This window comes from Petaurus breviceps, unplaced genomic scaffold, assembly GCF_028583685.1.
Source record: "Petaurus breviceps papuanus isolate PSGF00001 unplaced genomic scaffold, PetGlider_PUasm1.0 164, whole genome shotgun sequence".
Lineage (NCBI taxonomy): Eukaryota > Metazoa > Chordata > Mammalia > Diprotodontia > Petauridae > Petaurus > Petaurus breviceps.
The window spans coordinates 5,398,215-5,416,057 of NW_027185735.1; the positions used below are offsets into that span (position 1 = coordinate 5,398,215).

General features: G+C 35.8%; 1 protein-coding gene across 1 annotated transcript in view; it reads right to left on the minus strand.

Moving 5' to 3' along the window:
- Positions 1 to 17,843, minus strand: part of LOC138156805 (uncharacterized) — a 53,018-nt gene that overhangs the window by 26,289 nt on the left and 8,886 nt on the right. Inside the window, exons 2-4 of the mRNA XM_069082251.1 lie at positions 17,371 to 17,492; positions 12,908 to 13,046; positions 2,523 to 2,644 (exon numbers count right to left, since the gene is read on the minus strand). Coding sequence (XP_068938352.1) covers positions 2,523 to 2,644; positions 12,908 to 13,046; positions 17,371 to 17,492 — 383 coding nt within the window. The remainder of the gene's footprint in view (positions 1 to 2,522; positions 2,645 to 12,907; positions 13,047 to 17,370; positions 17,493 to 17,843) is intronic.

Below are 17,843 nucleotides of genomic sequence, written 5' to 3' on the forward strand. Positions count from 1 at the left end.
ACAGTAGGTTCACAAAGTCACGTAAGTCAGACACAACTAGAAACAACAAAATGCCCTAGAAATCTATGTGAGGCAAAAGGGAATTTATTGCCATTAATTAGTCTCTATAATAATAAGTCTGGGATAGTAGAGAGGTTAGAATTGGAGTTGGAAAAAACTAAGTTCAAATCTCACATCTGGCATTTACTAGCTGTGATCTCAGAAAGGCAACTTAACATCTGTGTCTGAGGTAAGTCCCTAGGCTTTATGCACCAAATCAGAAGTTCCCAACCTGTGGTAAGGTAATCCCAGGAGATAAAAGAAGCTTGGTCAAGAAGGCATAGGGAAATATCTATTATTACCCTACTAAAATATTCCAAAAATGGTCATGCTATTGAAAAAGTTTCGTGGATCTGAAAGAGAATAATGAGAAGGTAGGGGCAGGGTGGTGTAATAGCAAGCTCCTTATTTCAGTTCTTCAAGTGTCTTTGAGCCTCACCTGTGATATCAAGTCTTTGTTAGAAACAGAACCTGTGAAGCCCACAGTGAGAGGAACTTGCCATATAAAAGCAGGAACACAAGCTGGGACCAAGCAGAACCGGGAAGAAGGATGGCTGTGGTGCCGTACTTTGTCTGTCTGTATTGATGTTACTTTGTCAGACCTGTCTGCTGATAGAGGACGTTGCTGTTGTTACAGAAGCCCTGACAGAGGACTTTCTTGTCTGTTTACAGAAGTCCTGAAGGAGAGTTTTACTTATGTTTTCAGAGTCGTGGGACTTTACTGATGATTTGTACTGATTTCTCAGAGACCCTGTTTGTGGGTCTGTGTTGATTTCACAGGCAGAAAGTGAATGGATGATGGTGCTGGCAATATGTATGAATGTTGTTGTGGTTCTGCTAAGCTTATGTGTGGAGCTGAATCAGGAACTAGACCAGGAACAGGAAGCTGCACACCTATGAATCCAGGTGACAGTTGGGTGAATTCAGACAAGAACTGGGAGGATGGAAGAGGAACCATCAAGTTTGAAAGTCAGCCTCTCATTCAAGATGAAAGGACTTTTCCTTGGGTACTTAGTGCTGACTGACAAGATCATGATTTACTGTAACCTAGGGGCGGGGAAACCTTGGTACTTTGTATTTTATACTCCTTAAGGATGATTGAGTTAAGGATGACTGGAAGCCAGTTTCCAATCACAATGAAAGAAGACTTTAGATGGGTACTGACTGGGTATTGATTGATTCAGATTGTGACTTACTGAATGATATCTTTTGTTTAAGAATATGTGACCACTTTAGTAGTAAGTTGCTATGTTATATCATTGTGAATGTTGTACTTTGGTTTCTGTGAATGTTTCGCTTTAGTTTATTGCTGAATAAAGAGTTCACTATATACTATGTGATAATAACCTTAAAATTGTTCACAGCAGCAGTCCTCAGGAGAGCTGCTTGTGCTTGGTTTTATAGGTGGGAAAAGGAAATTGTATCTAAAAAACTTGAGACAGTTTAAAAGAAATAAATGATACTGACCTAAACCAAATAACAGCTAGCATTTATGTAGTGCTTTACAAATATTATTTCATTTTATCCTTACAACTCTGGGAGGCAGGTGCTATTACTAATGTCCATCATCCCACAAACATCTCCCCTCAAAAAACAAAAATAAACAAGCCTCAAACTATTATTTTGGAGAGCCTTTTATTTTTCTCTTGAAGCTTTCATTGTATGTTAACAGGCAGAGGCTTTAACAGTAAAAATAAACACAATATTAGAAAGTCAACCTTTATGACTTATAAGCAGATACTGATTCCTGTAACGATAACTTGAATAAACTGACACATCTGAATCTACTGTTTCTGTTCATCTGTTTAAGTAAGTATAAGTGTGAGAATCAGAAGCTTCATTTCAATTATCTGGTGAAACTTTTTTAATTGCTCGAAAAGTAATGAATTAAAAAAATACGTTCAAGGAATATTTAGGAAGCCAAGTGTAACCAGAAGCTTTACAAACATACCTCTTAGATCAAGGCTTTTTCTAGTCAATGCTCAATATAAATCAGCAAAAGTAAGGAAAAAAAGCAGCACACAAATTAATCTATAAAAGACTAGCTATATGGTATGTTATATTTAATGTTTTTATGCCATCAATACTTTTATAATTTGTAGGAATAAATGATACTTTCTATCAGTGTGACCTTGGACAAGTTACTTAATTTCACTAGGCCTCAGTTTCCTCGTTGTAAAATGAGGGTGTTAAGACTATATGGTCTCTAAGGCGCTTTTCATCTCAAGATCTATGATTCTATGAGAGATCATAAGAATTAGTCTTAAGAAGAGGGGATTCAGTAGTACTATAGAAGATTTTAGTACTCACCTATCCTTGACACCTTTGATATGTTACAACCTCATTGGTTCAATGTGGTGTATTGTTAGTCTAAGAAATTAAATTTATCTATCCCCTTGGATGGTAGCAGGAAAAGTTAGCTGTTAGCATAAAAAAATGCACATTATTACAAACACTGAAGAAGTTCCTGTACTAGACTTTACCACAAAAAGTACTGGACCAAGCCTGGAACCAACATCAATCAAGATCTTTCCAGAGAGATCCGGGAGCACATGCTGATAAATGAACTTCAATTCCAAAGGAGAGAAGGAATGAGAAATAAATCCTGAAGAATGAGAACAGAATAAAATAAAAAGTTTTGCATTACTGCAAGGTATTTACTCAGATACAGGAAGACACTGAACAAACAGTTCTTTTATTTATATTTATAAAGGATCTTTCTTACTCTGTTAAGTACTTACGAGTAAAGATTAATAAGAAAAAAAAATCAGGCTAATTTCCCACATTATGTTCAGTCCCAAACCCTTGTTGGAGAAAGGATATTAATAATAGCTGACATTTCTATAACACTATAAGGCTTAGGAAGTGCATTAATTATCTCACTTATTCCTCACCACAATCCAGTGAGGGACTATTATTCTTCCCATTGTACAGATGAGGAAACTAAGGCTTAGAAATCATCTATGGTGACACAATTAATAAGTGTAGAAGGTAGGAATTCAGGTTTCCCCTGCCCTCAAATCCAGTACTTTTTCCAAAAGCCAAGTGGTACAGTGGCTTATAACACTAGGAGTGGAGTCAGAAGACCTGAGTTCAAATCCAGCCTCAGAAATTTACTAATTGTGTTACCAGAGGCAAGTCACTTAATTTTTTTTTCCCCAAAAAGGATAATAATAGCACCTACCTTCCAAAATTGTGAGGAACACATGAAATAAGCAATACATAAATGTCAGCTAGCAGTAGTAGTAGTATACTTTTCTGAAGAGAAAATGCCAAGTGAGTAGCCTCTGAGCTCATCCTGATCCTCTCCAAATATAACTATTTTCTGAATGACAGTCTATTTCTATCTTCACTGACTCTAAATACTGAAATTCTAATAAGACTGCAAAATGTCTGTGTGTTTTAGTTTACCATTCTGAAGTACTCTAATTCCTGCTCAAGTCCCTGAAGAAGAAAGTATTTTTGGATTTTTCAAAATAGTTCATTGGAAAGACAGACATGGATGGTGAATCAGAATTCAGGAAGTAAAAGTAAACTGGGTTCAAAATCTTGACCTTGTCTCCTCCCTTCTCACCCTTAAATGCTCTGGGCCTCAGCTTCCCTTCCTATAAAATGAGGGGACTGAACTGGATGACTTTTCAGTTTTCTTCCAGCTCTATATCTATGGTTCCAGGATCTAACTAAGAACATTCAACTTAGTAAAAATCAATGGCATTTTGCAAACAGAGGAAAATATCAACTCATTTTCTGATCCTAGTCCCAAGAATTTTAATATAATCCTGTTCCTATTTAGCACTTCAAAATAAGGAACACCTTCATACAAGACATTTAACAACACTTCCCCTTATATAATAAATATGTGACACTGAAAAGTAATTAAAGATTGGTTCTTCTTTAAGAAAAAAACCTCAAAATAAAAATATGAACTTACAAAACAGAAATTAAGGTGGTAATGATATACATTACCAAAAGATTATTCAACATATAAAGGAATTTATAAAGTAACAGTTATCTACCATATAATAATTCTTGTTTACAGATATTAATCTGACAGAAAAGAATAGTACTAATAGCTAATTCTGGGAACTACCAATCAATCATTCAACAAGCATTTATTAAGCTTCATTATGTGCTTGGAATCAAGAAGACTCATCTTCCTGAGTTTAAATTCAGTCTCAGATACTTACTGCTGTGTGACCCTGAACAAGTCACTTAACCCTGTTTGCCTCAGTTCCCTCATCTGTAAAATGAGCAGCTGAAAGAAATGGCAAACCACTTCAGTATCACTGCCAAGAAAACCCAAAATGGGGTCACAGACACAACTGAAAAATGACTGAACAACTGTTTAAAGCGAGCTTACATTCAAATAGGAGAGATACCACAAGAAGCTTAATCAAACAATTAGACAATAATGTTATCTCAGAAATTCTAATATGTCCATTTAAATTTCTAGGGGGAAAAAGCCAAAATAAATTAAAGAGATTATTTCAGGGATAACTCTACTATAAAAAAATGAAAGAAACCTATTATCTATTATGAGTCCTTTGGAATTATGTGGTTGGTTACTGTATTTCTCAGGTTTCCTAAATCTTTTGGAGTTGACAATCCTTATAATTTTTTCACCATTTCCAATGAGAACCCCCTCAGTTTTCATTTTTTTTCTACTACAAAGAGATTCTACCTTTGTTGTCCATTTGGGTCCATTTTTCTCATACTTTGATCTCTTTGAGGTACAGACCAAATAGTGGTATTATTAGGTAAAAGAGTATGCACACTTTAATAGTATTTTTTGGACATAGTTTCAAATTGCTTTTCAGAATGGTCATACCAGTTCATAGTTCCATCAACAGAGTTTTAATGTCCCCCTTTCCCACTGCCCCTGTAGCATTTGTCATTTTACTTTTTGGTCAACTTTGCCAACTAGATTTGTGTGAAGTGGTACTTCAGCTACTTTATTTTGTATTTCTCTAATTATTATCACATTTTTCCATATGGCTGACAGCTTAAATTTCTTCCTCTGAAAACTTACTTAAAACTTTGGTTCATTTATCAAATGGGGAAAGGCTTTTTTTTTTCCTGCTTCTCTTCTAATTTTCAGCTGCACTGCTTTTGTGTAAAAACTTTTTAATATGACGTAAACAAAACTGTACATTTTGCCTCCTAGGAATCTTTTATTTCATTTGATCATTAACTCTTCCCTCATCCCTATACCTCACTGGTAATTTTTTCAATGCTCTTCTCCTCTCCCCCCACATATGAGGTACCATGCTCTTAACTTGAGGGTGCTCTGCTGAAAGGAAGGTAAATTTTGAGGGCTGAAACCTACCTAGTTATCTTGGTGTTTACAGGTTACATTTCATCCTTAGGGACCACACCTTAAACCCAATTCACTGTGGCCCTCCCTGACTGGCCAACAATAGTACTCTGTCCAAGCACTACTTAATGGTTATTTTTTAGGCCTAAATAGCTCAGAATAAAGGCAAATAGTAATTTCCTTCTCTTTTGCCAATAACCCTGAGGGTCTTCCTCTCTTAGTTTGATATATATATTTTTTTTATATTAAAGGGGCTATCACCCTGACTTATTTCTTCAACAGGCCTAAACATTAAATGGGCATTGCCTCAAACTGAGAACTCAGGAAGACCTTAGGTCCAGATCTCCCACTGCAGCCTGGGTCATTTCCAGTTGTTCTGATCTATATCTGGCCACTGGACACAGATGGCTGTAGAAGAGAAAATGAGGTTGATGACTTTGTATAGCTCTCCCTCACTCAAATCCAATTCAATTCAAGTCATGGCATCATTTTCCTGATGTCATGGTCCCCTTCTTCAAGAATGAAGGACAATCCACAATCACACATAACTTTTAATTTACATATGTCACCTTTTATTTCTGTTGGAGTTTATCTTGGCATATAGTATGAGATGTTAGTCCACATCTAGTATCTGTCAAACTATTTTTCAGATTTTCCAAGTTTTTGTTGAACAGAGTTCTTCCCCAATAGATTATATTTTTGCAGGCTACTGTGTTGGTTGTTTTAGAATATTATGTAATTTATCTGTTCCACTGATCAACCTATTTCTTACTTAGTACCAAAGTGATTTTGACACTTGGGACTATATAGTATAGATCTGGCATTGCTAGGCCCCAATCACTCTCAATTTCTGTTTTTCACTGTTTTCCTTGATATTTTGTTCCTCCAGATGAATTAGTTGTTTCTACCTCTCAGTAATACTTTGATATCTGATTGATATGGCATTAAATGAGTAATTAGGTAGTACTGTCATATTTATTAAATTGGCTTGCCTCACCCATGAGTAATTACTATTTCTCCAACTATTAAAATATCTTTTTCAGGTAGTGTTTGGTAATTGTTCTCATAGTTTCTGTGTGGGTCTTATCAAGAAGACACCCAACTATTTTACATTATATATATTTAATTTAAATAGAATTTCTCTTGGTACCTCGCCTGCTGGAATTTGTTGATATTACAAAGAAATATAGATGATTTGTATGGGTTTATTTTATATCCTACAAGTTTGCTGAAATTTTTTAGCTAGTGTTATAAAAAAAACAACAACCATATCATCAATAAAATGTGGGTTTTGTTGATTCTTTGCCTATATCTATTTCTTAAATTTATTTTTGTCTTATTGCTAAAGATAGTACAATACTGAATAGCAGTGATGATCCTTATTTTATCCCTGATCTTATGGAATAGTTTCTAATCCCCCTTATAGACAATGCTTGCTCTTGGCTTTACATAGACACCACTTATTATTTAATTAAATCTACAATCTTCCCATGCTTTCTAGAGTTTTCAATAGGAACAAGTTTTGCATTTGGTTAAAATTCTTTTCTTTATCTGATATAACCATATGATTTTTGTTGTTTTTGTTAGATACAATTAACTATGCTTATAGTTTGTGTAATATTGAACCAGCTCTGCATTCCTGGTAAAAATTGAGCCTAGTTATAATGTATGATCTTTGTGATATGTTACATTAGTTTCCTTGCTAATATTTTTTGCATCAATATGCACTGGGGATATTGGTCTACAGTGTTCTGTTTTAACTCTCCTTGGCTGAGGAATCAAGATTGTATTTGTGTCATAAAATGAATTACTGATGATAGGAGTAATTCTTTACATATTTTTTAAAATTTGATAGATTTTGTAAATCCATCTTGTTCTGGGGTTTTTCAATTTGGGAGTCCATTTATAGCATTTCTTTTTCCAAGTTATTCAACTTTTCCATTTCTTGTTTTGTTAATCTGAGTTACTTATATTTTTGTATGTTGGTCTAATTTAGATCATCAAATTTACTGGCATATAGTAAGGTGAAATAGCTCCTGATAATTGCTTTTATTTCTCCTCCATTGGATGTGAATTAACCTTTTACATTTTACTATTAATTTCATTTTTCTTTGGGTAATCAAATTAGTCAATGGCTTTTCTACTTTATTACTTAAAAAAAAAGAAAAACAGCTTCCAGTTTTATTTCTTAGCACAGATGATTTTTAACTTTCAACTTTCTTTGTTACTCCTTTGATTTTCAGGACTTCTATTTTAGTTTTAAATTGGTTTTTATTTGTTGGCTTTCTAATTTTTTCAACTGTATTACAATTTGTTGGTCTGCTTTTTCTATTACTATATTATATTATTATATTTATAGACATAAATATTTCCCTAAGTACTACTTTCATCACAGTCTACAAATTTTAGTATGTTGTCTCAGTGTTGTTGTTATCTTTGATAAAGTTAAATGATTCTATGATTTGTTTTTGTATCCATCCATTTTTTTGGATTAAGCTATTTAGTTTCTGGTTAATTTTTAATCTTTGCTTCAAAGGCCTTTTATTGAAAGTAATTTTTTATTGCATTAAGGTTCAAGCAAAATGCATTTATTATTTCTGCACTTTTGTGAGGTTTTACATCATAATTCCCAGTTAATTTTTGTGAACATGACTTGCACAGATAAGAAATAGGTATACTCCTTTTTATTTCCTTTCAGAATTATCCACAGGGCTATCTTTAACTTTTCTAAAATTCTATTCAGGTCCATAACTTCTTTCTTATTTATTTATTTATTTTTGGTCAGATTTATCTAGGGCCATGAGGTAAATTGAGGTTCTCTTACTCTTATAATTTTATTGTCTATTTCTCTCTGTAACTTTTTTTTAAATTAGGTACTCTCTCACTTGGTGCATAGATATTTAGTATTGATGACAATTGATCATGTATAGTCATTTCAGCAAAACATGGATTCCCTGCCTCTTTTAATTAGGGCCATTTTTACTTTTATCCAAAATCATAAACTGCTACCTCTGCCATTTTTTACTTTAGCATAAAGTAGAACAGATTCTGTTTCCCCTCTTACCTCCCCTTTGTTTTAAATTGTGTATATCCTTCTGTTAGAAGTGTGTTTCTTATAATCATTGTTGGATTCTGGTTTCTAATCCATTCTGCTATCTTCTATTATATGGATGAGCCCATCCCATTCACACTTGTGATCCTCCATCCTAGTTAATTTTGCTTCTGACTAATGCCTTCCTTAGTCTATCCTGTCTTACTTCCCTCCTTTACCTTAACTATTTTCTATCCTATTTTCCTATTGGTTAAGATGTTTTTCTTTACCTTAGTGTGTACATATGTGTATTCTTCCGTCTTTTCACTAGTTCAGATGAGGGTAAGGTTCCATTACCTCCTCCTTGATGTACAAACTTACACAACATATGTACTTGAGGTAATTTTTGGCATTCTTCCTCTCCTTTTTCCCCTCTGCCAGGGTGTTCCTCCTAGTAAGATATTAGGAGACTCCCTGTTTTCCAGAGTTAAGGGCCAGCAAATAGACTGTGTGCCTTGAGACTGGCATAACAATGCTTACCCTCTGGATGATCTCACCTCTGCCAAAATACATTGCTTTAACCAACACCAGGTGTTCTTGTAACTATTTAGATTTTATTGGAGCTTCCCTATTTCCCAGGGACCTGAGAGTCAGAAGCAGTCAATATGCTGCAGCAGAAAGTGATCCATCAAAATCTCCTAACATGTTAACAATTCCTGAAATCATGTGCTAGTAACTGCTAAATGAACAGAACCAGGTACTTTACTCCAGTTTCCATCCTGCTAATTCTGGTTTTGTACACCAGTAAATGATCACAATGTTCAACAATTCTAATAACTTGGAGACTTTTCCCACAGGACTCAAGAACTGTCTCAAGAAATGCCAACAGTGGGAATTATTTACTCAAGACTATGTTGAGTCCTGTCTTCTTGTAGTTTTCATGTATAAAAGCCCTATCCCTACCATAAGTCATAAGACCTCTTTCTCTGGAAGGTGAACTTCTGCTTTCCAAGTGTTTTCCTCACTTTGAAATTATTCTGTTTGATTCCTGATTCTCCTATCTCTAACCTGCTTTGTTCAGTTCCAGTCACCCACAGGTTAAACTAGTTCCAATCCAGTTGACATTCTTTGCCTTCCTTTTCATTTCATTTTTGAGATCATTAAAACGTAAAAGAATCATCCCCTGTTCCTCCCTCTGTGATCAATGGTATTGACAGAGTTCAGAGCAAATATATAATAGATATAAGAATAGTTAACACCTATATAGAACTTACTATGTGCCAGGAACTGTGCTAAGCACTTTACAATTATTATCTCATTAGATCCTCACAACAATCTTGGGAGGTGGATGCTATTATCATCCCCATTTAATAGAGGAGGATGAGGCAAAAAGGAGTTAAGTTACTTGTCCTTGATCACATAGTAAGTATCTGAGGCTGGATTAGAACTCGTTTTCGTAACTTCATGTCTGGATTTGAATTTAGGTCCTCTTATCTTTGGGTCTGGTGATTTATCTACTGTGCCCCCTAGCTATATTATCACCCCCATAATATTATTATTATTATTAAACAGTTTAATTTTGTTTAGTCCTTTACAATTAATTGCTTAGTCACATTTACTTTTATGCTTTTCTTAACTCCTGTGTCTGTCAAAGTTTCTACTCAGTTCTAGTTTTTTATCAGCAATGCTTAGAAGATCCTCTATTTTGTTAAAGGTCCATTTCCTCCCCTGTAGAATAATACAGCTGCACTCATTTCATACTTCAGCAAGGTTATGCTCAAGATTTTGCCAGTTAGGTTTTATCAATATATAAATCAAGAACTATCAGACAAGTGGGAGAGGAACTAGAGCCCAAATGGCCAAGATCTGTTGGATTATGGAGAAAGCAAGGGAGTTCCAGAAAAAACATCTACTTCACTGACTACACTAAAGCCTTTGACTGTGTGGGTCACAACAAAATATGGCAAGTCCTCCAAGAGATGGCAGTACTAGAATATCCTACTTGTCTCCTGAGGAATTTGTCCGAGGGCCAAGAAGCAACAGTTAGAACCAAACATGGAACAATTGATTGGTTTAAGATTGGAAATGGAGTACAACAAAGCTGTATATTGTCACCTTATTTATTTAACTTGTAAGCAGGTACTATCATGTACTCTGATCTATCATCCCGACATATGAATCAAAAGCTGGAATTAAGGTTGTTAGAAAAAAGATCAACAAAGTGAAGAAGACTCTTGATGAGGGGACAGCGAAAAAGCTGACTTGAAGCTTAACATCAAAAATACTGTTCTCAGGGGTGGCCAGGTGGCGCCAGCTGGCCTCAGATACTTAACACCCACACAAAAAAAACTGGCCATGTAACCTTGGGCAAGTTACTTAACCCCAATTGTTTAAAAAAAAAAATACTGTTCTCATCATTTCCTAGCTTGTTTATCCTTTGTTCTCAAATGGGATCATTACATCAGGGAGATGATGACATGACTTGCAGTTGACTGATTTGAGTGTGGGAGGGCTATGCAAAGTTACCAGCCTCACTTTCTCCTCCTGAGCAATCTGGGTCCAGTGACCAGATATTCATCAGGACACCTGGAGATAGCTCAGGATGCACTGGGAGACCCTTGGCACTTTTAAGTTAAGGTCTTTTCAGGTTCTCGCTTTGAGTTAAGGTAATGTCCATTCATTGAATAGGCCTGTTTAAGAAGTGAGTCAAGGGATGGCCCCTTTAATAAAAAAAAAAAAATCAAACTGGGAAGTGGAAGACCCTCAGGGTTGCTGGTTAAAAGAGAAACAGTTACTATTTACATTCACAGGGAGCTAGGAGTGCAGGTACCTATTACAGTCCCTGAGGGAGCTCCAGAGTGAATTGGGTTTAAGGCTTGGTCTTTGAGAAAGAAATCTAGCCAGTAAACCCCAAGTTAACAAGACAGCTTTCAGACATCAAAATTTACCTTCCTTTGAGCAGAACACCCTCAGGTAAAGGGTGGGGGGGGGACGGAGAGAGAGAGAAAGAAGAAAGGAGAGCAGAGGAGAGGAGAGGGAAGTGGAGGGGACAAGCTGAATTAATCCAACTTGGCAGCTGAGACTACTCACAGGTTGTGTTTCTGGCAAACAGAGGAAGAAATGGGAGCACTGTCAAGATTTTATATTTTTGAGCTCAAAGATTACTGCAGATAGTGACTGCAGTCATGAAATTAAATGACATTTGCTCCTTTGAAGCAAAGCTATGGCAAATCTGGGCAGCATACTAAAAAGCAGACATCAACTTGCTGACAAAGGCCATCATAGTTAAAGCTATGGTTTTTCCAGGAGCAATGTATGGCTGTTTTAACAGTTAGACTACAAGGAAAGTTGAGAGTCAAAGAATCAACACTTTTGAGACTTCCATAGACAGCAAGAAGAGCAAATAAGTCATGAATCATCAATGAAATTAAGTCAGGCTATTCACTGTAAGGTCAAATACTGAAGTTGAAATATTTGGCCACATAATAAAAAGATACGACTAATTAGAAAAGATGCTGATGCTGAGAAAGGATGAAGGCAGAGGATAAGATGGATAGATAGTGCCATGGAAATAACAAACTGAACTTGGTCAGTTTTTGAGAGATAGTGGATAGCCTGGTATGCTACAATACATGGGGTCATGAAGAGTTGGACACAACTTGAATGACTAAACAAGGGCAACAAAAAGAATTATACTCAGTTTTACCAGCTATTTTATTTTTGGTTGTAAACCTAGATCTTTCACTTCTGGAATATCATACTTCATAATCTTCACTTTTAAAGTGGTGGGGGCTAAATTGTGTGTGAACACAACTTTGGTACCAGATTTCTTTACAGTATTTTCTCCTTGACCTGAGAGCTCTGGATTTTGGTTATAATATTCCTTAAAGTTTTTATTTTGTTGTTCTTTTTTTTTTTTTCAAGAAGTGACTGGTGTGTTCTTTCAATTTCTAATTTTCCCTCTGGTTCTAAGTTACCTGAGCAGGCCTTTTTGTTCATGGCTTTCAGGACCCTCCGTGTTTCTTAAATTATTTCTCCTTGATCTATTTTCCAAGTCAATTGTGTTTATTATGTGGCATTTCACTTTTTCTTCTAATTTTCTAGTTTTTTAAATTTATTATTTTTTGATGTCTTATGGAGTCATTGTCTTCCATTTGGACAATTCTGATTTTCAAGGCATTTTTTAAAATAAGGTTTTGTACCTCTTCTTTTTCCAAGCCATTAATTCTTTTTCATCTTTCTTCCTTAGCTCTTTCCCCCTTTCCCACTTTTTTCTTCTACTATTTATACATTAAGGAAGAGGTAATGAAGGAAAGCAGGATTCTCTCATCTCTCCCCACTTCCCTTGGTTTTAAATGCAATTTAAGCAATACTTGAAAAATGAAGCCTTTATATTATGAAGCTCAGTAATTTCTTTTTTAAAAAATAAACATAAAATGGACTAGGTACACACACACACAGCATATGAGAAAAATTAGCATGCATTATAGCAATATAGTTTGTGTACTTCAGTGTCTACCTACTTAAAGGTGCAGTCTGGTATGACCCACACACCATGCAGTAGTTTCTACTCATTTTTCCTTTCTCACACAGGGAATCAATAAAGTCATCATCATAAAGGAATGCATCAATGTGAATTATGGGCTCCAGTTGCTGTTTTATCTGAACAGTGGTTAGAAAAACAAAGTACAAAGAAATATATTTTAATTGCAAAATAAGGTAATCTGATTTTTAAAAGATAAGTTCTATTTAGTCACATTTATTGCTATTTTCTTTGATCATTTTCTTTCCCAAAGGTAGCAAAATACGTTACCAAGCAACTTTTTACTTTGATGTATAACAAAAACTTAGCAAATTTAATTTCTATATTGGTAATACTTAAAGGTATATGAGCAGCTAGGTGGTACAGTGGATAAAGTGCTGGGCCTAGAATCAGGAAGACCTAAGATCAAATCCAACCTCATACACTTAGTAGCTGTGTGACCCTGGGCAAGTCAATTAATGCTTATTTGCCTTCATTTCTTCATCTGTAAAATGGGGATCATAATAGTACTTTCCTCCAAAGGTTGTTGCAAGCATTAAACAGGAGAATTGTAAAGTGCTTAGTACAATGCCTGGCACATAGTAGGTGATTAATTAATAAATATTTCCTCCCTTATTTTCTTTCCTTAAAAGTGAAATTCACCTATTATTAAAATAGTTTTTCTATAATCAGTTGTTCCTTATCAATACCAGGTAAGTGATACAGTGGAAAGGTACTTTCCTCATCTCATATTATATATCATAGTACATATATATTATATATAGTATATATTATGATTAAAGGATAGTGAAATTATGACATAAACTTACTATCAAAATTAGTGCTATCAAATGCTTTCAGATAAAAAGTTATCTACTAGTTTGATTCCTTCAAAGGTATGATCTGAATATACAGTAAGTGTACAAAATAATTACTGGTTATTGCCTTCCCTCTCTTAACTGTTTCCTAATTATCTTATTTGTTGCTTCCCCATTAGATCATAAGATCCTTGAGGAAATTAGTTGCCTTTTACCTCTTTTTGTACTCCCCAGTGCTTAGGACATTGTCTGCACATAGTAGACACTTAATAAATGTTTAGTGACCGACTGGTAAGAGTTTTGTCCTTTAGCACTTGACATATTAAGAGATGGCAAAGAGATAATAAAAAGTATCAAGGTACAGGTCTCACTACTACTGTACCTTCAGATCTGACTCCTATTCCAGGTCCACAGCATCCTGTGTCTTTGAAGATAAGTTGCAATCTGGGACAAGAGACATTACCTCTCCCTGCTATCTGTTCCTTTCAATATAACTTCCTCATTTCCCTCTAGCTTTCCATACATGAATGCTCCCTGCCAACCACTCTGTAGTGATTGTAAGAGAAAAATCTGAAGAGAGATATGCTGTGACCCTGATTTCCAATTTGTGGTTTACTTTTATTGACAGCCATTCTCCTTCTATGTCAAAACTCTGGCAGTGACTAATTACCTGTCACCGTCCCTCACCCAAATGGCCTAGGATCTTGAGTATAGAACTCTGAATTTATGACTTCTGTCAATGCATTTCAAGCCACAAAATGCTTAGTAACACAAGATCATATTGTAACATCCTGTAATGGGAATGTAAATTTAAAGATCTTCCCTGCCCCTAGGCTAAAGTGCACCTGGAGCCTGGGGTGGGAGGCTTGTTTTTCAGTAGATACTTCTTGATTGGCCAGTGAGTCAATAAGGTTGTTACATTCTCTGAGCCAGGAGAAGGCTATATAAGCCCTGATGTGTAGCTTTGTTTTGGGGGCTCACTTTGAGAAGTGTTCTGTGATTTGATCAGATGAAACTCTGGACCCAGATGTTGATTTGGTATGGATGTAATGGTTGGACAGTTTGGAAAGCTGTCTACTTGATCTGTTTCTGTCTTGATCATTCTGCCTGTATACTTTGAAGTTCAGGGTGCTGACCTTTTTCCCCTGAATGAGGTAAACGATATATGTTTGACTGATTAAAGTAAGCTTGTTAACCCATTTTGAGTTTCTTTCCTTTAACAAAGCAGATCTAAGAACCTGTGTTGGCAGACACCCTGAGGACGCTTGAGGTGCTTGCCGCTACACACCCCTATCAACATTTATAAGCACCCGAGCTGCTGCAGAGCCTGGTAGCATTTGGTCAATAACTATTTTTTATACTGTAATTATCTTCTCAAAATATTTACACATTTGTACAAAGTAACAGGGTTTGTTAGTTCTGCAGGTAACAGCAGCAGCTTGGCTTTTTTCTAACTTTGTTTTTTTTAAAATAGCTTCATTCACTTATTCAATAATAAATACAAAAAGTTTCTCTTATTTTACGGAAATCAAAAACTACAATAAACTGACTCATGGAATCAAGTATTTTAAATGTATTTTAGTGCAAATTATTATCCCTTAGCTCTATCCCTAAGGAAGTCATTTCAGTACGTTCCTTGTTCAGTGGTGTCTACTTTATTTAAAATTTTCTTTTAATTAGAGGGCCTGCCCCTTTATCAAATAAGGCTATGGCCAGCACTTTGAACATCTCCCTTTCGCTGGTGATTTCAGTCTTACATTCATAGGAGGCCCCCCACTCCTATTCCTCCTCCACCATGGAGCAGGGCAGCCATCGGCTCTTTACCCCAGTCTAAGTTTCTCTTCAAGAAGCTCAAAAGCAAAGGTGCTGGACCATCTGTAATTTAGCTTTGGGAAGTCTGCTTGAGCCAGCTTCCTTCTGGTACTTCTTAACCCAAGGACTGTAGAAAGCACAACTCCCAGTAGCCATTTAAATCATACAACAAACATAAAAAAACTTTTCTGTTCACAAAATTCAATTGTGTGTTGAATCATGTCTTCCTAGGGTCAAGCAGACCTTCAAGCCACAAAATGATCCATGGTTCATTTAATTTGCTAAGTATTATGGAAAAGGAAATGTGGCAAAATTTTTTAACCAAGTAAAGACAGGAAAAGAATATATGAAATTCTAAGCCCTACTTTATCTCCCTAACTAAAACACGATTGTGCCCCTGAAGGGCAGGGAAGAAACACATATTATTAATGCTGTTAATACTGAGTTTAAATCCTGGCTCTGACAATTATTAGCTATATAAGCAAAGCCAAGTAACCTGAACTCTCTAAGTCTCAGTTTCAGTTGAATGATGAGGCTGGAAGCCAAACTGCAGTTGATTTAGTAGAGAATGAGAGGACAGGAAGTGGTGGCATCTGAAGAGGAAGGCTTTCTCAAGAAGTTTGGCAGAGAAAGCAAAGAGATATAAAATGACAGCTAGCAGGGATGGTAGCATCCAGTGAGGATTTTCAAGGTTGGAGAAGAGTTGGACAAGTTTATATGCAGAAGTAAAGGAACCCAAAGAAAGGAAGAGAATGAAGATCTATAGCCAAAGGGATGATTGTAGGGTCAGTTTACTATAGAAGACAGAAAAATATGGGATCACAGGCAGTCTTGGAAAGGAAAAAGGCTCTTCTTCAGCCTGGAGCAAAAGGAAAAATAGTAATGAATGATGTTAAGGAATTGTGAGAAAAATGAGGGAAAGTGTGTTTACTGCAGACAACAAAATTTGCAATGAGAGTGTGGGAGAAAAAGAGCAATGGATTTGGTCAGGAGAGCTCTAGGAGAGTGTCACTGAAGTGATGACATGAAGTAGCTTTCAAAGGCAGCAAAAGAGAAGAAACAGAAAGAGATCAAAGAATGTGATCTCAGGGAGCTATTTTATTTATTTGTTTGTTTACCTTTTTTGGAGGGGGGAATGCAGGGCAATTGGGGTTAAATGACTCGCCCAAGGTCACACAGCTAGTAAGTGTTGAGTGTATGAGGCCAGATTTGAACTCAGATCCTCCTGACTGCAGGGCCAGTGCTCTATTCACTGCACCACCTAGCCACCCCCACAGGGAGCTATTTTCTAAAATAGAGGCACTGTGGATGAAAAACAAATTGTGTCATAAAGACAATGTTCAATAAATATCTGTTGCTACCAAAAAAATGAGAAGTGGGATGGTGCAGTAGAAAGAGAACTAAATTTACAGCTCGAGGTAGAAGGCTTAAACACTTCATCAAGCCACGGAAGGTTTTTTTTTTTTTGGAGGGGGGAAGGTAGGACAATTGGGGTTGACTGGCCCAAGGTCACACGGCTAGTTTTGTGTGTGTGTGTGCACGTGCGTGCATATGTGTTTTAAGTGTCTGAGGTCAGATTTGAACTCGGGTCCTCCTGACTCCAGGATTGGTACTCTACTCACTGTACCACCTAGCCACCCAACTTAAGCTTTTTTGGATCTTATCTTCCTATACTATAAAATGTCCAAGGTCCCTTCCAATTCTAAATTTATATTTTTCTATGCAATGAAAATAAGAACTTTGCCTTCAAGCATACAGCCAACATTTAACCAATCCCATCACTTTAAATTTAGCAAAAATCCTTAAGAAGCAATTAAAGTAAACAAAAATTTACTTTTTGAATGGCTACTTGCTCTGAAGGAAGCATGGTTTCTATGGGTAAGCAATTCCGAAGATCTTCTGCAATGTTTTTCAATATGACGTCATTATTATCATGAATGAATTCATCAAAATCTCCTAAAAAAGAAGTAGAAATATCACTCTTAATCTACAGGCATAACTGGGTTAATGGTTATCGTTCTTTACCTTTCATCTGAAAAAAATATCACCTCTAGACTTTTTTTACTTCAATGTTTCCAATTTGCAATATTAAAAAGACTTATGTCTAATACCTTTTAAAAAATCCCAAGTTACTTTAGTTCTTAAAAAATGTAAAAACTTACACATAATTTAACTAATTCACTCTATGAGATTAAAACATCAAAGTGCCATAGGCATTAATAATTCATTACTTTCTTTCTGTCAAGAATGAGATTGCTATTAGAGAGGGAATGAAACTCCCAGGTGACAAAACTCCTTTGAGTTTAG